Source organism: Nyctereutes procyonoides, unplaced genomic scaffold (genome assembly GCF_905146905.1).
Source record: "Nyctereutes procyonoides isolate TBG_1078 unplaced genomic scaffold, NYPRO_anot_genome, whole genome shotgun sequence".
In the NCBI taxonomy this organism is placed as follows: domain Eukaryota; kingdom Metazoa; phylum Chordata; class Mammalia; order Carnivora; family Canidae; genus Nyctereutes; species Nyctereutes procyonoides.
The window spans coordinates 20,192,124-20,214,713 of NW_026575030.1; the positions used below are offsets into that span (position 1 = coordinate 20,192,124).

General features: G+C 38.1%; 1 protein-coding gene across 1 annotated transcript in view; it reads left to right on the plus strand.

Moving 5' to 3' along the window:
- UBXN7 (UBX domain protein 7) overlaps nucleotides 1-22,590 on the plus strand; it is a 56,605-nt gene that overhangs the window by 29,192 nt on the left and 4,823 nt on the right. The window contains exons 4-10 of the mRNA XM_055316148.1: nucleotides 1,679-1,744; nucleotides 4,358-4,470; nucleotides 9,274-9,420; nucleotides 11,278-11,368; nucleotides 12,039-12,166; nucleotides 21,045-21,438; nucleotides 21,560-21,639. Coding sequence (XP_055172123.1) covers nucleotides 1,679-1,744; nucleotides 4,358-4,470; nucleotides 9,274-9,420; nucleotides 11,278-11,368; nucleotides 12,039-12,166; nucleotides 21,045-21,438; nucleotides 21,560-21,639 — 1,019 coding nt within the window. The remainder of the gene's footprint in view (nucleotides 1-1,678; nucleotides 1,745-4,357; nucleotides 4,471-9,273; nucleotides 9,421-11,277; nucleotides 11,369-12,038; nucleotides 12,167-21,044; nucleotides 21,439-21,559; nucleotides 21,640-22,590) is intronic.

Consider the following 22,590-nt stretch of genomic DNA (forward strand, 5'->3'; position numbering starts at 1 on the left):
ATTCATTTGACACCTCTTAACGTGATACTTGTTTTATTGTGGTTGTCTGGAACCAAACCTACATTATCTCTGAGGTATGCCTATAATAATGGTCCTAGGGCTAGAGGTGTTGTGAGTGGCCTGAGGAGAGGTTCCTGGTTAGACTGAGCATAAATGAAGAGGAAACAAATGGGAGCAGGTTATGAGCCCAGGAAATAAAAGGGGTTGAGTCTAAGGGTAGCAAAAGAGGAAATTGGAGACTCCCTGGTATAGAAGGGCTAAAGTGGGAAGAAAAGTGGGTGGTTATGTGTGAAATAATAGAGTATTGAGTGGCCTGCCTTGTCATTTTCAAAGTAGAACAAAACTTTGATGTACTACTTCCCCAATAATCACATGCTCTGTTGAGGCAGCCATTCTATGCCTTATCCTCAGATATCCTTACTTTCTTAATTGTCATGGTTAAAAAGTATCTGCTAGTGAGTTTTAAGAAGGCATTATTTGAGAGCCCATATTATTCCTGCTAGAAACATATACATTTGAAATAGGAACTCTTAATTAAAAATAGTTACGAGATTGAAAATAACGCATACCTTGCTGGTGCTTTATAAAGGAAAGGAGGGAGAGAGGAAGTGAGGAGAAAATAATGCAATATTTAAATTTTAAAAATTTCAGTTTAAATAAATTCAATATAAATAAAATTCAATACAGAACTAAAACATGAAAGTTTCTTTTTCCCTTTTTTATTATTTTTGTATTTATTTTAAAGATTGTATTTATTTATTCATGAGAGGGGGGCTGGTGGCAGAGACACAGGCAGAGGGAGAAGCAGGCTCCATGCAGGGAACCCAACATGGGACTCAATCCTGGGATTCCAGGATCACGCCCTGAGCCAAAGGCAGATGCTAAACCACTGAGCCACCCAGGTGTCCTGCCATAAGCCAATTTAATAACTGTGATCTATTTGAAAGAATGGTTAAATGTCATTTTTATTATAGTGTATGTAAATGATCTAGTTCATTGTATTGTAAATAAATGGTCTGACAGATATATGAACATATATATACATATAGGAAGATAACATTTTTATTAATGCTTTCTAGACTTTATAAAATACTTAAGGATTGAGTAATACACTATATTGGGTATCAAAAAACTGTGGTTCTGTTCATTTTTCTCTCACTAAACCATTGTATAGCTGTGGAAAAAGATTTTCTTCCAAAATTAAAAATATATTTGGTGTTTATAATTCTACATGTGTATCCATTCACTAAGAAGCTGTTCTTAAATATTATGGTTTAGAAGGTAGGTTGGTTTTCACTCTCAAGTGTTAAACCAAAGGATAGTGAGATCCCTTAGGCTAACCTGAATTAGAAATTTGTAGCATGTATGTAGCTTCCTCACCATGGGGAATCATCCTCAAACCTTCTTTCTTCCTGTCTTTTACACAAGTTTGGGTAAGTCTCTTAACTGGTCCTTGATTTTCTTATTCGGAAAACAGTATGGTTGGGCTGAAGAGTGTTGAGTTAATTATATATGAATGACTTGAAAATTTTTAAATATTTTATTTTTTGAAGGAGGACACCTTTATAAATCTATGAGTGTTTTAAAACAAGAAATGCTTACAGATAAATAAGTTTTTAGAATTACTGCAAAATTAAGGTTTAAATTTTTATATGATTTCTGTTTTTTTCCCTTAAAGCTCCTAAAAGACGACGGCCTGCGCGTTCGATATTTGATGGTTTCCGTGATTTTCAAACTGAAACTAGTAGGTATCTTGGACCATTTTATTCTCTCTCTCTCTCCCCCTCCTTCTCCTTCCTTCTTTCCTTCCCTCTCTCTCCCATATAGAAAACCGCAAGATGGAAAAGCACCCATATACTTCCCTACAGGTCAAGATCCTGGTTTGTTTTACATAGTTTTTTTTTCTTTTTTTAATAATGAATTTATTTTTTATTGGTGTTCAATTTGCCAACATATAGAATAACACCCAGTGCTCATCCCGTCAAGTGCCCCCCTTAGTGCCCCCGCCACCTAGTCACCACCCCCCCGCCCTCCTCCCCTTCCACCACCCCTAGTTCATTTCCCAGAGTTAGGAGTCTTCCATGTTCTGTCTTCCTTTCTGATATTTCCTACCCATTTCTTCTCCCTTCCCCTCTATTCCCTTTCACTATTATTTATATTCCCCAAATGAATGAGACCATATAATGTTTGTTCTTCTCCGATTGACTTATTTCACTAAGCTACATAATTTTTCTTAAAAAGATGTTTAATATCAGACCTAATTACTTAGATGAGTTACCTTATTTTATTTTTTTTAAATTTTTTTTTTTTTTTCTTATTTATGACAGTCACAGAGAGAGAAGGAGAGAGAGGCAGAGACATAGGCAGATGGAGAAGCAGGCTCCATGCACCGGGAGCCCGATGTGGGATTCGATCCCGGGTCTCCAGGATCGCGCCCTGGGCCAAAGGCAGGCGCCAAACCACTGCGCCACCCAGGGATCCCGAGTTACCTTATTTTAAAAGGAAATTATGAATTCAGTCTGTGATTGCTACTAACTTCCCTTTGAGCCGAATTGTTCCAAAGTGCTAACCTAACTGATGATAGAAGGATAATAAGAGTGGTAGAGAAATACAAGAAATCTGGTAATTTACAAAGTTAATTAGCTTTTGAATGAGCACTTAAATGCTGACTTTAATAAAAGAAAAAGATGGTTTCCCTCAAGATCCTGATATCTCACCTCACATCAGTCAGAATAGCCAGTATGAAATAGACAAGAAATAAGAAGTGTTGGCAAAGATGTGGAGAATAGAGAATCCTTGTGCACTGTTGATGGGATTGCAAATTGATGCAGCCATTATGGAAAACAATATGCAGGTCTTCCCCCCAAATTAAAACTAACAATACCATATGACCCAGTAATTATAGTTCTGGGTATTTATCTTAAGAAAATGAGAAATACTCACCTCTTTGTTTATTGCAGCATTATTTTCAGTAGCCAAGTTATGGAGGCAACCTGTGTCCATCAATAGATGAATGGGTAGAGAAGATGTGGTATTATGTACATAATGGAATATTAGTCATAAGAAAGAATGAAACCTTGCTATTAGCAGCAACGTTATGGACGTTGAGGATGTTATGCTAAGTGAAATAAGTGAGACAAAGAATGACAAATACTACATGATTGCACATGTATGTGGAATCTAAGAAACAAAACAAGTGAAAAGGAGACCCCTAAATACAGAGAATAAGTTGGTGATTGCCAAAGGGGAGTGGGAGGATAAGTGAAATAGATGAAGGGGATTGAGAGGTACAAACTTCCAGTTATAAAATAAGTTATGGTGATGAAAACTACAACATTGGGAATATAGTCAGTTAATACTGTAATAACTCATACAATGACAGAGGGAACAGAGGGTAGCTACATTTAACAGTGGTGAGCATTTTATAATGTGTATAATTGTTGAATCACTATATTGTACACCTGAAACCAAAAGAGTATTGTATGTCAACTGCACTTGAATTTAAAACAATAAATGTATAATCGGCAGCAAAAAGAAATCCTAATATATGTCAGTTAAAGGAATGACCACAATGAAAATGGTTATTGTAGGGGATTGATAAACAGAAAAGGAAAAAGCCACACTACCCAAAGCAGCCACTCTTAACATTTTGGCTACAGTTGTTTGCAATAGGTTTATATCTTTCTGTGAAATAAGTTAGGATGAGTGAGATTCTTGGCCTTGTATCTTTAGAGGATTTAGTAGTGATTTAGCAATGGAATCTTAGAAGGAAAGTTGCCTAGAGAATATCTGAAAAATTGTTGGACTCTGCTTGATTTTGTAGTTGATTTATAGAGAGCTCATTGCAGCACAGATAGGTTTTGTAACTTTGGAATGAGTTAAAGGGGAAACCAGGCTGATACAGGTCATCCAGGGAAGCCTGTGCCCTTCCAGGAGAAGGTGACAACATGTGGTTGGTCATTCTCCCTCACTGCCAGAATTTTTAAAGATTGGAATGTACCTACACACAACAGATAGATTTAGAATCACTTTCAAACTGGATAAATGGAGATGAAAATTTTCTCCTGTGTTTAAATTGGCTTGGAATATGAAAGGGAGATACTGTGATTAGATGATGCTACTGTAATTTTCAGGTTTTGCCTTTATGTTTGGCTTGAGAGCACCACTAGGTCTCAAGAGACCCTCCCCATCTTGCTTTGTATCTTTTTCAGAGTCAGCATTAGATATTTGCATTTGCCTGAGGTTAGTAGGCACATTGTTAAGTAATTCTTAGAGTTGATGCATGTTCTTTTTATTTTGAGATTCGTGGCTTTTATTTTCTGGCTAACTGAAACTTTCCTATCCTCCTGTGTTGCAGTTCGGCAAGAACAGGAATTAAGGAACGGAGGAGCAATAGATAAGAAACTAACTACCCTTGCAGATCTATTCCGGCCACCCATTGATTTGATGCATAAAGGCAGCTTTGAAACAGTAAGTTGTTGGAAATTGTAAGCCTTAGCTATAAATTTATTCATTTTCAATGCCATTTTTATCTAAGAAAAAAAAAATTTCCAGCTTATAGAGAATTGGCGTCTTAAGTATGACACCAGTATGAAGTACTTAAAAGGTTGCATTGATTTATATTTCTACCAGCAGTATAAGAGATTGTTTCATAAAATCCTTGTATTACCCTTGTGTGGTATTGCTTAGAATTGTTGTCATTTTGGTAGTTTCTGGGAAAAAAACTTAATTTTTTTTAGTAGTTTATGTTTCTTTGATGACTATTGAGAATAGTAGGCCTGTGTTTATTGGCCATTTGTGAATTGTAGGTATCTTTTGCCCATATTTCTATGGGGATCTTATTGTATTTTAAAAGAATATCTAAATAGTTGTAGAAGGTATTATCCCTCAGTTCTTGGTTTTATTTTTATTTATTTTCAAAATATTTTATTTATTCATGAGAGACAGAGAGGTGGAGACACTGGCAGAGGGAGAAGGGAGCCCGATGTGGGACTCGATCCCCAGGATCACACCCTGAGCCAAAGGCAGATGCTCAACCCACTGAGCCACCAGGCATCGCTCAGTTCTTGGTTTTAATTTGGCTAAAGCCAAAGGAAAACTTGCCAGGGCACATTTATTTGATTGTCTGCTAAATTATAAGCTTAATGAAGGCAGGGATAACATGTTTCTTTTTATTTTGGTAATCCTTGGTACCTGGTTTCTACTATTTTATAGAAACAAGGTATTTGTTAAATGAACAGGTTTGGTTACAATCTTAAATATTCTTCTGTTGAAGTGTTCAAACCACAGTTGCTTTTGTGTGTTGAATAACATGTTAACGCTCTTTTGAGTCAGAATAGTATTTTTACGGATGGAAATCACTTAAATTTCAAGTAAATCTTATGTGTTAGGATAAAGTAGGCTTAAACATTAATCATAAAAATGTTTGTAGCTGTATATTTGGAAATGAGTGATTATTGTTTTTTTAAAGATTTTGTACTTTGACAGACTCTTAGAGTAGCCTAAATGAACTACTGAGGATTAAAAATTTAACTGTAAACATCTTCTTCAGTTTTAATTTTCTGAATTGTAAAACCTGAAAGTGTTTGACTGAATGTAAATCAAAATCAAAATCCACATGATGTTGATTTGACCAAACCAGTATTTCATTTTTGTCATGTAAATAAGACTAGAGTTGAGAGAGTCTTTGATGTTCATTAGTCAGGTCAAAGGTGTTTTCTTTTTCTTTGCCTGGTGATCTAAATATGGCAGCTGCCTATCCTTTCTACTCTTCTGGTGATAATTCAACCATTCAGAGAGAATAGCAGCAACATGAAAGACAAAAAGGATCTGAGTTTGTTGTGCCATATTTTCCATTTTTTAGTAGCTACTGAGTTGCTGTAGGGCTTGATGAAATAGCTAACTGTGAGCCTGATTTAACTTCCATCACTTTAGGTTCATAAAAGCAGTTACTCTGCTGCTTGTTCATTGAGGGAAAATGTGAGTCTTTTTTGATACTGTCATCTGAACTTTTATTCATTTTGTTAAGTTATATCACTTTTTCTTTTTTTTTTTTTTTTTAAGATTTTTGTTTATTTATTCATGAGAGACACCGAGAGAGAGAGGCAGAGACACAGGCAAAGGAAGAAGCAGGCCATTAAGTACAACTGTGCTTACTCGTAAATTGAAAGCAAAATTGATTTTATAAGTTTCACATATGTTTGTAGTTGTGAGAGGACAAGAACTATTTTAGATAGGGAAGATTATGAAAGGATGGGATTTGATAGAAACCTGAATGGAGTGAGGGAGTGTGAATCATGGAAAGGTCCAGGGAAAGAGTAGACAAAACGATTAAGTGTAAAGGTACTGATGCTGGAAAGACCTAGGCCTAGTTCGGATACAGCCAAGAAAACCAATGTAGCTGGAGCTGAGTGAGCAAAGTACTTTGAATTAATGATCTGACCTGGGCAATGGAACATTTCTTAGGTTTTCTTTTCTTTTTCTTTTTTTTCCTAGTAGGCTCCATACCCAGCATGGAACCCAACACGGTCTTGAACTCAAAACCCTGAGATCAAGACCTGAACTGAGATTCAGAGTAGGATACTCAACCAACTGAGCCATCCACAGGCATCCTTTAGGTTTTCTTATTTTTCTCCCTAGCCCTTAAGTTCTGTGAACACAGGGACTTTGTTTTATTTACTGTTCCACAGTGCCTGGAAGGGTTTCTGGCACATAGTTGGCCCTTGTTAAATCTTTGTTAAATGATTGAATGAATGGTATAATCTGGAGTATATTGTACAGAAAGAATCAGAACAATTTCCTTGATATTCCTTATTTTAATAAATCCATATTTACTAAAGTCAGTTACACATGTACCTATTCCTAATTAATAAGAGTACTTTATTAATTTCAAAAGTACTTACTATAAATGTGGGTAAAAATAATTAACATTTCCATAAGAAAGTATTTTAATATTTTTTCTTAGCTTTATTCATATATATTTATTATTGAAGTATTGTTACTTTCCTAATCTGTCTGGGACTGAGGGATTAGTCTTTACTGTTTCCCCCTTGTCATGATAAATCCCATCACAGCCTCTCTATTTGGTATAGCCACACTTGCCCTTGGATCTCCCTATAATGGCTTTTTTCTTTTTTTTAAAGATTGTATTTATTTATTCATGAGAGACACAGAGCGAGAGAGAGAGGCAGAGACACAGGCAGAGGGAGAAGTAGGTTCCTTGCAGGGAGTGGGACTCGATTCCAGGACCCCGGGATCACGACCTGAGCCAAAGGCAGACACTCAACTGCTGAGCCACCCAGGTGCCCCATGGCTTTTGAATATTGACTCAGAACAGCCTAATCGATTCCAAGAGGGAAGATTCATCATTGTCCCATGGTCATATTCACCTCTAGTCCTTGACTTCATATAATTTGTATTATTTAGTGAGATTTTGTTAAGCCTCTTACAATTCGTCCAGACTCTGTTGCTTTGCATGAAATTTGTATCTGCTTTGGCTCCTTCCTTCTAGCAGTAATTTCTTAATAGATCTTCAGGTATTTTTGCTGGTATAAGGTTTTGCCCTGCAGTGTAAGCTTCATGAAGGCGGCAGGGGTTTTGTGTTCTGATGATTGCTATAGCACACCATCTAACTGTGCCTGAAACATGGTAGGTTCTCAGTAAGTACTTGTTGAATGAATGAATCTGAATTAATGAAAGCTTCATTTTAGTTCCTATGCAGAGGTTTGAGGTAGCATTTGCTCATTTGCTTTCCTGCCATTCTTTTCCTATTTGACAACATTTCTAGGTCTTTATGGTAATGAGGAACTGTGAAGCAAAAAGTGCACACTCATGATTTATTTGTACCATACACTGGGGAGTCTTGGAGATCATTCTGAAATATTCTGTGATCCTGTGATCTCATGTTTTGAAATTCACCCTTAGGAATAACAACCTTAAGAGAAGCATCCTGGGCAGCCCGGGTGGCTCAGCGGTTTAGTGCCGCCTTCGGCCCAGGGCCTGATCCCGGTGCATGGAGCCTGCTTCTCCCTCTGCCTGTCTCTGCTTCTCTCTCTCTGTGTGTGTCTCTCATGAATAAATAAATAAAATCTTAAAAAAAAAAAAAAAGAAGGCATCCTTGGTGGCTCTTACTGAAGTATTTGGGTGATTCTGTAAAATAGATGCCTTATAATTGAGAAGAAAATGGTATTTGGAACTATATATGCAAAACACATTCTGAAGTATTTATAGACGTGTATGGGATTTTTTTTCTTTTTTTAAAAAATGTTTTATTTATTTATTCATGAGAGACACAGACTGAGAGAGAGAGAGAGAGGCAGAGACACAGGCAGAGGGAGAAGCAGGCTCCATGCACGGAGCCCGACGTGGGACTTGATCCCGGGACTCCAGGATCACACCCTGGACCAAAGGCAGGCGCCAAACCACTGAGCCACCCAGGGATCCCCCGTGTATGGGATTTTTGAAAAAGAAAACAAAGTAACATACATACTGCTTTCATCTGTTTAGAAGGAGGGATATTTATGAGTAGGGATTGGAAGAGATTACAATATAATTATATGATTTGTTGACCTTGTTTGTGGAATCATTTTTTTTTAAATTTTTATTTATTTATGATAGTCACAGAGAGAGAAAGAGAGAGAGGCAGAGACACAGGCAGAGGGAGAAGCAGGCTCCATGCACCGGGAGCCCGATGTGGGATTCGATCCTGGGTCTCCAGGATCGCGCCCTGGGCCAAAGGCAGGCGCCAAACCGCTGCGCCACCCAGGGATCCCCTTGTGGAATCATTTTTAAAAAAAATTTTTTAAAGATTTTATTTATTTATTCATGAGAGACATAGAGAGAGAGAGAGAGGCCGAGACACAGGCAGAGGGAGAAGCAGGTTCCATGCAGGGAGCCCAACATGGGACTCGATCCCGGGTCTCCAGGACCATACCCCAAGCTGAAGGCGGCACTAAACCACTTGGCCTCCCGGGCTGCCCTGGAATCATTTTTAGGGAAAGATATTTAAATGTACAGCACAAATCTAGCCATTAAGCAAGTAACGGTGTATAAATGAAAAAAAAAAACAGTTAATTTAAATTTGAAAAATGCTGAAAATAGGTGGTACAATGATAATAGAAATATGCAAATTAATGTAAATAATGTATAGATACTGAAAATTCTAGATGTACTTCAGAAAAAAACTTAATATGAAGATAGCTTCTGAATTGTGAAACATATCAATTACAAGTAGAAAGTATTTCTGACAAATGATATATAAATTTACTCTTACAGGCCAAAGAGTGTGGCCAGATGCAAAATAAGTGGCTAATGATAAACATTCAAAATGTACAAGACTTTGCATGCCAGTGCCTCAACCGTGATGTGTGGAGCAATGAAGCTGTGAAGAATATTATCCGGGAACATTTCATTTTCTGGCAGGTGAGGAGGAGCATTAATCAAGATTTTTATGGTATTTTACTTTTATAATATGGGATGTTGGGGAGGAGGCATTAGGTTATAGAATGGGGGAAAATTAATAACAGTTAAATTGTGACATATGAAAAAGTAAAACTGCCCATAATGGCTGAAATAATAAGGACAAATGAAAATAAGGGCAGCAGTGAACTCCTAAGGGAAGGAGGCGAAAAAGAACCAAGCCATATAAACCATGTAATACTCTTATCTCAGAAAAGTTTATATATTTTGATGGAATGTACAACTGTACTATTTAGAAGAGATATAACATGAGCCATATAAGTAAAGTTTTTTAGTAGCCACATTTAAAAAGATCAAAAGGAATAAGTGGAATTAATTTTAATATATTTCTAAAATCGCTCTCTCATATAAAACTAATACTAAAATATTGAGGGTTTGGGCAGCCCCCGTTGCGCAGCAGTTTAGAGCCGCCTGCAGCCTGAGGTGTGATCCTGGAGACCCGGGATCGAGTCCCACATTGGGCTCCCTGCATGGAGCCTGCTTCTCCCTCTGCCTGTGTCTCTGCCTCTCTCTCTCTGTGTGTGTCTCTCTCTCTCTTTTTTTTTTTTTTATAATAGTCACACAGAGAGAGAGAGAGGCAGAGACACAGGAGGAGGGAGAAGCAGGCTCCATGCACCGGGAGCCCGATGTGGGATTCGATCCCGGGTCTCCAGGATCGCGCCCTGGGCCAAAGGCAGGCGTTAAACCACTGCGCCACCCAGGGATCCCTCTCTGTGTGTCTCTATGAATAAATAAATAAAATCTTAAAAAAAAAAAATAAAATAAAATATTGAAGGTTTGTTTGTTGGTGTTAAATCTTAAAGATCTGGTGTGTATTTTATACTTAGCAGTATCAGACTGGCAACATTCAGGTACTTCAATACCACATGTTCTAGTGATTACTGTAATCGACAGTTCAGATATAGAAGTTCTTGAAGTAATGGAAAAGCATTTGACTAAGGCCTGGATTTTAGCTTGAGTTTGATACTCCCCCATCCATATGTCCTTAGGGTCTTGCTGATTGTACTTTTTTTTTTTTAATTTTTTATTTATTTATGATAGTCACACACACACACAGAGAGAGGCAGAGACATAGGCAGAGGGAGAAGCAGGCTCCATGCACCGGGAGCCTGACGTGGGATTCGATCCCGGGTCTCCAGGATCGCGCCCTGGGCCAAAGGCAGGCGCTAAACCACTGCGCCACCCAGGGATCCCTGTACTTTCTTTTTTATAAGTTATCAAGCTAAAGTTAGATAACCTTACTCTAATTTTTTATTTATGAAAAATTAACTGAAAATAGAAACTTCTGAATGACCTTAATTCTTTTCCCAATGCAAGATATGCTATTAGTATTATTCATTTGCCTTCTCATGTGTTGTAGGCCACTAAATTCAATATGATTTTTCTGAATGGTAACCTTTTATTCAGCACCTGTTGGTTGGCTATCTCTTTGTCTAGCACTGTGCTAGGTACTCAAGCATATGATCTTAATATATTGTGATTTATTAATATGTATATGGTTGAGAGTCAGGAATGACATAGATGGACAGACAACTTAAACAGGAAGGGTAATACCTCTTTTGTACTGGGAAGGGAGGAAGAACAGATTTCTATGTTTCTGTAAGTTTCCAGAGGGATTCAGGGCAAGAAATTGAGAGAATTCACACCAGATAATTTTCATATTCTGTTTAATGCAGGAGTGAGATTCTAACATATACCAAAGGTATATTTGGATAATTAATTGCTATTGGTATATAACAAGGAGATAGTTGACACTTTTTAAAGAAGCTAACCTTTTTTGTACTATCAATGATTTAACAGGTTTATCACGACAGTGAAGAAGGTCAGAGATACATACAGTTTTATAAGTTGGGGGATTTCCCCTATGTCTCCATCTTGGATCCACGGACAGGTAAGATTTATGTCCCTTTATAGTCTTTAACCTCTTATTTATCTTTCAGTTATCTCAATAATCTGTAATATTTCTCTTGGATCCAGTTTCAGAGAAATTTGTAATAATTTAGTTAAAGCGTTTTGTTCATGCCCTTGAGAAATGTTTAAAAATCTGTGAAGTATGTATTTCAGTCTGTTACTAGTAACTTTAGGAGATGGTAGTATTTTATATTTTTGTACAGTTCTGTCCTTTCAAAGAATAGCTGTTTACCTTTCTTGTCCTTTTATAAAGGATTCCCTTGGGTTTCCTATTATTAAAATGTTAATATTGTTAAATTATACGATGTAATCCCACCAGGGAAGCAGAGGGTGGGTAGAGCTAGTTTTATTATTATTATTTTATTTAGATACTGCTTTATCTGAATCTCTTCTTCTTAAATGGCAAAAAGTGATATCAGCAGATAAAGTAGCAGATAAAGTAGCCCTGTCATGATACCTAGGAGTCTCTTATGTTGGTTATTATTATTGTATCCCCTAGTTTATGGAAGCTTTATATAATTTATGCTGGTGAAGGATGGAATGTATGTTCCTAGTAAATTTTAATTATGCATATGCCAAAAAGAAATACTTAATGAGAATGTTCAGAAAGAGTATTGATTTTATTATATATCCTGGTTTTTAATTTTTAGGTCAGAAGCTAGTAGAGTGGCACCAGTTAGATGTATCTTCTTTCTTGGATCAAGTGACAGGATTTCTGGGTGAACATGGGCAACTGGATGGACTTTCTAGCAGTCCCCCCAAAAAATGTGCCCGTTCAGTAAGTATGCCTGAGAATGGTGATGGGCAGTTAAGTCTAACTGTATAATAAATGTCTTGTGTAAAATGTTTTCAGCAAAGATACTAATATAAGTTTTGGACAGAGTTTGCAGCTGCACACATCTTAGACACCCTCCTTGTATTTTGATAATTTGCTACATAAGGGTTCAGTCTTCTCAGTGAAATTACAAGATTCATATTCCCAGTCTCCCTTGCAGTTAGGGTACAGCCAAGTGACCTGAGACTTGGATTTAGAAGTAAACAATGTGAGTATGTAGCAGTAGACAGGAGGGACTGCTATGGCAAGCCAGGTGACAGAGTAAGCTACTTCTTCAGGGGCAGCACTGCTAGGACTTTTGGTATCCAAGTCCAAGCAGCAGTGGAAATGCTCTTTTCCGTAGACCACTCTGATGATGGTATAGCTGGGCATTATTACTGGCTACATAGCTCTGGGGCTTGGCTCTCTGGCCCATCTAGAGATTATTTCTATAATATGCTATTATGAGGCAGACCTGTTTGATACTTAGAATCAAGATCAGTGGTAAGTAAGAGAGCTTCAAAGATACAGGAATCACACGTTCGTTGTAGGTGCTATTTGGATTTGATGGCAGTGACAATAAAATTAGTTTTAGAGGATATGACTTAAGCAGTCATATCATGCAGTTGTGAAACAGTTCCTTAAGTTATCACCTAGAATAAAGTACCCCCAGGCACAATATGCTTTGGGTGCTTGCCAAGGAGTGGTATAGAATTCTTATTCCCCTTTAGAGAAGTTTTATTTAGGTAGACAAATTAGTGCGGAATTAAAACATGGTTTCATCTTTATGTATAAACACAGTATTTTGGGAGGTTTTTGGTTTTTGTTTGCTTTTTTCATTACTCAGAGAAGTGTTTTTTATTTATTTATTTATTTTTGAGAAGTTTTACTTATGTAGAACCCTTTAAAAAAATTTTTTTTAAATTTATTAATGAGAGACGGGTGGGGGCATAGACACAGGCAGAGGGAGAAGCAGGCTCTGTGCATAGAGCCCGACGTGGGACTCCATCCTGGGTCTCCAGGATCAGGACATGGGTTGAAGGCAGCACTAAACCACTGAGCCACCTGGGCCACCCAGAAACCTTTTTAAGGCATAAAAAAACTCAGAGAATTTTTTTTTTTTAAGATTTTGTTTATTTATTCATGAGAGACACACAGAGAGAAGCAGAAACATAGGCAGAGGGAGAAGCAGGCTCCGCGCAGGGAGCACGATGTGGGACTCGATTCCAGGACTCCGGGATCACACCCTGAGCTGAGGGCAGTGGCTCAACCGCTGAGCCACCCAGGTGTCCCCTCAGAGAATTTTTATAATTGCCCTAAGCGTTTCTACCCTTGGTAGTCATGAGGCTGATATTGTCAAAAACCAGAGCCTGAGCTTGTGAGTTTCTGAATTACAACAACATAAATTGAGTCTACAACTTCATTGGGTCTAAGAAAAGTAAGGCTTTTAGTGGGGAAAGAGTGGGACCATAACATTGGACAAATACATAGGGGTGATTTGGGTAACTAGTACCTACCTCAGACTCCATTTCTTATACTAAATTCTGTGTTACAAATGTTCGTGAACTGTTTGCAAGAGAAACCCAACAATAATGACTTAAACAAGGAAGATACCTACTTCTCTCAACAAGAAGTTGAGGCAGGCAATCTAGGACATGACTCCTGTGGATGTCATCAAGGAACCGGATTCCTCCTCTTACCCCCACCCCCTCCTCTATCCTTAATATTGGCTTTTGTTCTCATGTTTACAATATAGATGCTGTGCTCCCAGGCATTATATCCAAGCATGGACAAGGAGGAAGGAGATAGTGCCTCTATATAAAAGTAAACAGCCACAGATAAGAGTTCTGCTTATTTTAGCTGGACACATTTCTTGCCCAAACGCAATTGACGTTAAGGCAAAGAAGATTGTGTGATAGGAAACTAGTAGTGTCCATCATAGTGTCATTCTTTAAAATCAACCTTATATGGTACACAGTGTTATCAATGGTCAGTCCAAGCCATTGCATGTCATATAGGCACCTCTTTGCTTTTGTGTATGTAATAAGTCAGCCTCAATTTTATTTATTTGTTCATCCATCCATCCATCCATCCATCATCCATCCATCCATCCATCCATCCAAGAGAGAGAGGGGCAGAAGGAGAAGCAGACTCCATGCAGGGAGCCTGACGTGGGACTTGATCCTGGGTCTCCAGGATCATGCCCTGGGATGAAGGCGACGCTAAATCGCTGAGCCACTTGGGCTGCCCAAGTTTATTTTATTTAAAAAAAGTTATAAAAAAAAAAGTTATAGGGTTCATTTTATTTAAAAAATGTTATTTAAAAAATAAATAAATAAATAAAAAATGTTATAGGGGGTGCCTGGGTGGCTCAGTTAGTTAAGCATTCGACCCTTGGTTTCAGCTCAGGTCATGCTCTCAGGATTGAGATTGAGCCCCGTACTGGGTTCCTTGCTCAGCACAGAGTCAGCCTGGGATTCTTTCCCCTTCTTTTCCTTCCCTCTTTTCTCCGCCTACCTCCCACCCCCGGCCATGCTCAAGCACATGTTCTCTCTTTGTCCAAAATAAAGTAAGATCTTTTAAAATAATTATAGCTTTATTTTAAAATTTACAAGTTGATATGAGCATCTTTTCACATGCTCTTATGCTATCCCTCTTTTGGTAGTGTTTACTCCGATCTCTGGCTCATTTTTTTATTTTTCTCTTATTAGGTTGTAAGAATTTCTTAGATAGTAAGCCTTTGTTGGGTATGTGGTTTGAAGATACTTTCTGTCAGTCTGTTGCTTACTTGCTCATTTCTTAATTGTCTTCTGAAGAGCAAATTTTAAAATTTTCATAAAATCCAAATCAAACGTTTTTTTTTTTTAGATTTTATTTATTCATGAGAGAGAGAGAGAGAGAGAGAGAGAGAAAAGCAGAGACACAGGCAAAGGGCAAAGCAGGCTCCATGCAGGGAGCCCAACGTGAGACTCGATCCCAGGTCTCCAGATCACGCCCTGGGCTGAAGGCAGCACTAAACCGCTGAGCCACCCAGGGATTCCCCCAAATCATAAACTTTTATACTTTGTGCTTTTTCTCTCTTATCTAAGAAATCTTAGCCTAGGGGATCCCTGGGTGGTGCAGCGGTTTGGCGCCTGCCTTTGGCCCAGGGTGCGATCCTGGAGACCTGGGATCGAGTCCCACATCGGGCTTCCAGTGCATGGAGCCTGCTTCTCCCTCTGCCTGTGTCTCTGCCTCTCTCTCTCTCTGTGTGACTATCATAAATAAATAAAAATTTAAAAAAAAAAAGAAATCTTAGCCTAACCCAAGATTTTATCCCATATTTTTTGTATTTTAGTTCTTTTTTTTTTTTTTTTTTTTTTTTTTGTATTTTAGTTCTTAAGTCAACCATTCATTTTAAATTAATTTTTGTATATGGTGTCAGGATAAGATTGAGTTTGGGTTTTTTGTTTATCTACATATGGCTGTATATTTATCCTAGCACCATTTGTTGTTTTTTTATACGTTTCTTTTTATTTTTTTGAAAGATTTTATTTATTTGACAGCACAAGCAGGAGGAGCAGCAGACAAAGGGAAAAATGGGTTCCCCTGCTGAGCAGGGAGCATGATGCAATGGGGCTTGATCCTGGGTTCATGACCTGAGCTGAAGGCTGTCGCCTTAACCTACTGAGCCAGGTGCCCTCCCCAGCACTTTCTGTTAAAAACACATCCTTTTCCCATTGAATTACCTTTTGCACCTTTGTTAACAAATGGAGATGTATATGTGCATTTATGGACTCTTCTTCTTCTTTTTTTTTTTATTATTAAGATTTTATTTATTATTCATGAGAGAGAGGAGAGAGCAGAGACACAGGCTAAGGGAGAAGCAGGCTCCACGCAGGGAGCCTGACGTGGGACTCGATCCTGGGACCCCAGGATCAGGCTGTGGGCTAAAGGCAGTGCTAAACCACTGAGCCACCCGGGCTGCCTATAAATTATTTATTCATGAGAGACCCAGAGAGAGGCAGAGGGGAGAAGTTCCCCACGCAGGGAACTCGATGTGGGATTTGATCCTGGGACTCCAGGATCACGTCCTGAAGGTGGATGCCCAACTGCTGAGCCACCCATGCATCCCTGGGGTCTTTTCAATTGATAAATCTTTCTTTACACAGATATTTTCTGTCTTGATTGCTGTAGCTTTATAAGTCTTGAAATTGCATGGTGTAAATTCAACTTTATAGTTATTTGGTTATTTCAGGCCTTTTATGTTTCCACATATGAGTTTTGTTTTGTTTTTTTTTAATTAAAAATTTTTTTAAAAAGATTTATATAGGGGATCCCTGGTGGCTCAGCGGTTTAGCGCCTGCCTTTGGCCCAGGGCGCGATCCTGGAGTCCGGGGATCGAGTCCCACGTCGGTCTTCCGGCATGGAGCCTGCCTCTCCCTCTGCCTGTGTCTCTGCCTCTCTCTCTCTCTCTCTCTCTCTCTCTCTCTCTCTCTCTATCATAAGTAAATAAAATCTTTTTTTTAAAAAAAGATTTATTTATTCAGGGGAGACACAGAGCAGCAGAGACACAGGCAGAGGGAGAAGCAGGCTCCCAGCGGGGAACCCGATGGGGGACTCGATCCTGGATTCCAGGATCAGGACCTGAGTGGAAGGTGGTGGCTCAACAGTTGAGCATCCTGCCTTCAGCTCAGGACATGATCTGGGACATCGGGCTCTCTGTGAGGAGCGTGCGTCTCCCTCTGCCTATGTCTCTTCCTCTCTCTGTGTCTCTCATGAATAAATAAATAAAATCTTAAAATTTTTTTAACATGGGAGGGATCTATGACAGAGAGATCCACATGAGCTTGCTTGCTTATTTAGTTATTTAGTTTAGTTTATTTATTTTAGTAAACTATACATCTAATGTGGGGCTTAAACTCACAACCCTGAGGTTTCCAATCTCTATGCCTTTTTCTCAGGTAAGACCTCCAGTACAAAGTTACATAGAAGTAGTGAGATTAGACCTCCTTAATTTGCTTCTGGTGTTGGGGTGAAAGTCTTCACTCATTCACCATTAACTTTGATGCTAGCTATATTTTTCTTATAGATACAGTTTATCAGGTTGAGGGAAGTTTCCTTCTAGTCCTAGTTTGCTGAGTTTTTATCATGAGGGAATTTTGTCAAAAGTTTTTTACGTCTGTTTAGATGAACATTGGTTTGTTGTTGTTGTTTTTTTTATCGAATTCTATTGGTTGGCTTTTTTTTTTTCTTTTTTAATTTTATTTATTTATCTGAGAGAGAGAGAGCATGAGCAGGGGCATTGGGAAAGGGAGAAGCAGGCTCCCTGCCAAGCAGGGAGCCTGACATGGGGCTTGATTCCAGGACCTCAGGATCATGACCTGAGCAGAAGGTGAATGCTTTAACCAACTGAGTCACCCAGGTGCCCCTATTGATTGGCGTTTTAATCTTAAACCAAGCTTACATTCCTAGGCTAAAAAAGTTAGGCTTAAAAACCTAGGCTACTTGGTTACTGATGGATTGCTCTTTTATATATTGTTGGATTTCATTTGCCAAAATTCTGTCAAGGATTCTTGGGCCTATGTTCATGAGGGATATTGGTTTGTAGTTTCTTTGTCTTTTGTCTTCCTTGTAATGTGTTTGTCTGGTTTTGGTATTAGGGTAATGCTGGCTTCATAATGAATTGGGAAGTATTTCCTTTGCTTCTGTTTTCAGGAAGAGTTTGTGTAAAATTGATACTTTTTCTTCCTTAATGTTACATGACATTTACCAGTGAAGCCATCTGGACCTAGAGCTTTTTTTGCGGGAAGTTTTTAAACTATAGATTCAATTTAATTAATAGATTAGGAATTATCTATTTCTTCTTTTTGTTTTAATAATAGAAAGTTTGATTACTACATAAAGTTAATAGGATATAATAATTTGCTATAAAAATTTACATCTTTATTTCATGGAAATAAATTTTTATGACAGTGATAATACATATTTTAATATTTTATTTTCTTCAGAAATGGTCACTAGGTTTGACATTCTTGTGACATTGAAGGTCTTTAGCAGATTAAAGTATTATTTAAAATTTTAAAGCAATCTCAAAATTAGAGAAAAATGCAATTATGGCACAAAGCAGTTCTGAGCCATTTAAGATTAAATTATCCATTTCTTCTGTTTTTTTTTTTAAGATTTATTTATTTGAGATAAAGCACTAGAGTGTGCGAATGGGAGGGGCAGAGGGAGAGAGGAAGAGTCTCAAGCAGACTGTGCTGAGTGCAGAGCCACGAGGGATATATCCCATGACCCTGAGATCACCACCCGAGCTGAAACCAAGAGTTGGATACTCAACTGACTCTACCACCCAGGCACTCCCACTTGTGCTTTAATGAGCTTTAGTAGGTTTTGTCTTTGTAGGGATTTATCCATTTTATCTTAGGGGTTGACTATATTGACAAGTTGTTCATTATTATTTCCTTGTTATTCCTTTAATGACTGTAGTATTTGTAGCAATCATTATTAATCCTTAATAATACTATTAATTCTATTATTGGTAATTTGTAGATTCTTTTTTTCCTGACAGTCTGGCTAGAGGCTTATCAGTTTTATTGATTTTAAACAACTAGCTCTACGTTTTAATGATTTCTCTTCTGTTTTCTAGGTCATTGATTTCTGTCCTTTCTCTTTTTCCTTCTGTGTAGTTTGGGTTTGACTTAATTTTCTTTTTCTGTGTGGGTGCTTTTTTATTTAAGATGGAATCTTAGTCATTAATTTCAGACTTTTCTATTATATCTGTGAGTTCTATAATTTCTCTGTAAGTGCTTCTTTAACTCCATAGCACAATTATTTTTCTAGCTACAACAAGAGAAACTAATAAATGGAATTTTTTGGCTGGACATACTTTCTTTTATAGACATCATTAGGATTCTATAAGAAATCAGAAGAGAATGGATATTGGATAGGAAGTTAGTAGTGTCACCATGGAGACAGTCTTTAAAATCAAGGTACATGGGCAGCCCCTGTGGCTCAGCGGTTTAGCACCGCCTTCAGCCCAGGGTGTGATCCTGGAGACCCGGGATCGAGTCCCATGTCAGGCTCCCAGCATGGAGCCTGCTTCTCCCTCTGCCTGTACTCTGCCTGCCTCTCTCTCTCTCTGTCTCTCATGAATGAATGAATGAATAAATGAATGAATGAATAAATAAATAAATAAATAAATAAATAAATCTTTAAAAAAAATAAAAAATAATAAAATCAAGCTACATGCTGTGCATTGTCATTATTGTAAACCTGCAATCCACCTAAAAGCCATTGAAGGTCATGTGGGCATTTTACTTGCCCTTTTTTGGTAGTAGATTAGTCTTAAATTTATTTAACATTTTTCCTTTAAATTTTTTACTATATGATTAGCAGATAGTAAAAGCCAAAATGAGTTTCTTTTAGTTTTTTGTTAGCAACACATATATTTTTTACCTTTTTATTGTGGAAAATTTTCAACATGTTCAAAAGTAGAAGGAACTTGGGACGCCTGGGTGGCTTAGTCGGTTAAGTGTCTGCCTTTGGCTCAGGTCGTGATCTCAGAGTCCTAGGATCAAGCCCCCATCAGGCTCCTTGCTCAGCTGGGAGTTGACTTCTCTCTCTCCCTTTGTCCCTCCATATCCCCTGCTCGCTTTCTCTCTCACTAATTCTCTCTCTCTCTCTCAAATAAATAAAATCTTTTTTAAAAAACCCAGAAAACAAAAGTGGAAGGAATTAATTGAGCATCTCAGAATTCATCTTTTCATTCATTAATACTTTGGCATGTATCTTTATTTTTTTTTTTAATTTTTTATTTATTTATGATAGTCACAAACAGAGAGAGAGAGAAAGATGCAGAGACATAGGCAGAGGGAGAAGCAGGCTCCATGCACCGGGAGCCCGACGTGGGATTCGATCCCGGGTCTCCAGGATCGTGCCCTGGGCCAAAGGCAGGCGCTAAACCACTGCGCCACCCAGGGATCCCCCTGGCATGTATCTTTAAAAGATAAAGACTCTATTTTTTTAAAACACAATCATAATACCAGTAACACACCCTTTAAGAAATTAACAGGAATTCTTTAATATCATGAGATGTCTAGTGTTCAACTTTTGGTTACCTTACAAAAATTTTTTTAAAAATAATTTGAGTTAGGGTCTAAATAAGTTCCACTGAAATAACCGATATTTTGTGATTCAGTCAGCTTAGTGATATTTGTGACAGAACTTTACATAGGGGACAACTGTTGAAATTTGCATTTCTCATGATCACAATGAAACCCTTCATTGTAATTAAGCTTGGGAAAACATAGCTGTCATTTTTTCATATTCCATATGCTGTTTTGTTTTGATTTGAATGTTAGATTTTTTGCAAAATGATGATTACTGAATTTATTGATATCCTTCTCTGTTGGAGCGTTGCTATGTGAAGAACATAGTGATAAGCAAGGTAGACATCCTTTCCCATGTGGAGTCATTTTAAAAACTAATGTTTTTGCTGTATATTTAAAGCCTGCTTATATTTTTCTGGGCTGAGAATAAACTATTTTCTTGATTCTATTCATTTTGACAAAGAAAACCTGTGTTTGCAACACCATTATGCCAGGTGGTATAATTATTAATATATAATTAAAAACCAGGTGGTTTTTATTTTTGTTTTTAAAATATACATTCCATCTTGGCTGTGTAAGACAAAGTTGTAGCACTCAAATAGCTTAAAATTTAGGAAAGAGATACACTCAGCAGAAAAGAATATTGGCAACCTGGTTCTGTTTCTTATTTCCTATTTGACTTTATCTGTTTTTTTGGTTTAACGATTTTCTTTTTCTTTTTACCCATGTTTTATGACTGCATCTCGCAGGAGAGCCTTATAGATGCAAGTGAAGACAGCCAGCTAGAAGCTGCCATCAGAGCCTCCTTGCAAGAGACACACTTTGATTCAACACAGACAAAACAGGATAGCCGCTCAGATGAAGAATCTGAATCTGAACTTTTTTCTGGCAGTGAGGAGTTCATATCCGTTTGTGGCTCTGATGAAGAAGAGGAGATAGAAAATCTTGCCAAGTCCAGAAAATCTCCCCACAAAGATCTGGGGCATAGAAAAGAGGAGAATAGAAGGCCACTGACTGAGCCCCCAGCCAGAACTGAGCCTGGAACAGCCACAAACCACCAAGGATTGCCAGCTGTGGATTCAGAAATATTAGAGATGTCACCTGAAAAATCAGATGGAATAGTGGAGGGCATAGATGTAAATGGTGAGTTACATTCTAGACCTGCTTTATTTAAAACTTGAATGTTACTGATGGGGTTGATTTGTTTAGTCTTCTGTCTTAAGCTCTTACTATCTTTTTTTTTTTTTTTAAACCTTTCCTTTAGGACCAAAAGCACAACTGATGTTGCGGTATCCAGATGGGAAAAGGGAACAGATCACTCTTCCAGAGCAAGCTAAACTGCTGGTAAGTATATTTAATTGACAGTGTTTACTCGAAGCATAGAAACTTAATTAATTGGCATAATTGGCTTTATGATTCTTTGAAATAGATGGTAGGTATTCAGTCTGGCCTCTAGAAGATTGTGGTGAATCTTCATTCGGGTAACTTTATTTCCTTCTCAGATTATCTTACGCAAGTCACACAGGGTTTGTCCAGTCAAGGATTTTCTATCCTATGGCTGCATGGGATGGAAACCCAACTGAAATTATTACCTGGGAAAGGGGAGCAGGATTGTTTGAAGATTATAGTGGGGCTCCTGGGTATCCTAGTAGCTGAAACTGCAAAGTGGTTAAGAACCAAGATTGTTTTCCTGTGTATTTCTCTCACGGGATCTGTTTTGTTTCCCTTTTCCAATTTTCTGCTTCACATCATTCTTCTCTATATATATTGGTGGTTTTTGTTTACCTCTAAACTTACACATAGTTTATCAGAGTGATGCTGAGGGCATCAGCCTTTACATCTAAAGTCCACAGCTGATGGGCCTTCCCTCTGTTTCTAATTCCTGGAAAAGAGAATGGGTCTAATTAACTTAGCTTAGCCTATGAGTGAATCCCCCTTGGGTCAGGCCACTTGCTGTGGCTGGAGATAATTAATATGATTCTTCAAGACTGTATGACTGAAGTACAAGAAGGTTCTGGTCTCTGGTGCTGATACCCAGAACTGTCTCCCTGGTCTAGTATTTGGAAGGGAATGGGAGAGAGATAGTAGATACAGCAAGTTTGTTTGTTTGTTTGTTTGTTTGTTTGTTTGTTTGTTTATTAAAAGATCTTATTTATTTATTCATGAGAGACACACAGAGGCAGAGACACAGGCAGAGGGAGAAGCAGGCTCCATGCAGGGAGCCCGACGTGGGACTCGATCCTAGGTCTCCAGGATCAGGCTCTGGGCTGAAGGCAGACACTAAACTGCTGAGCC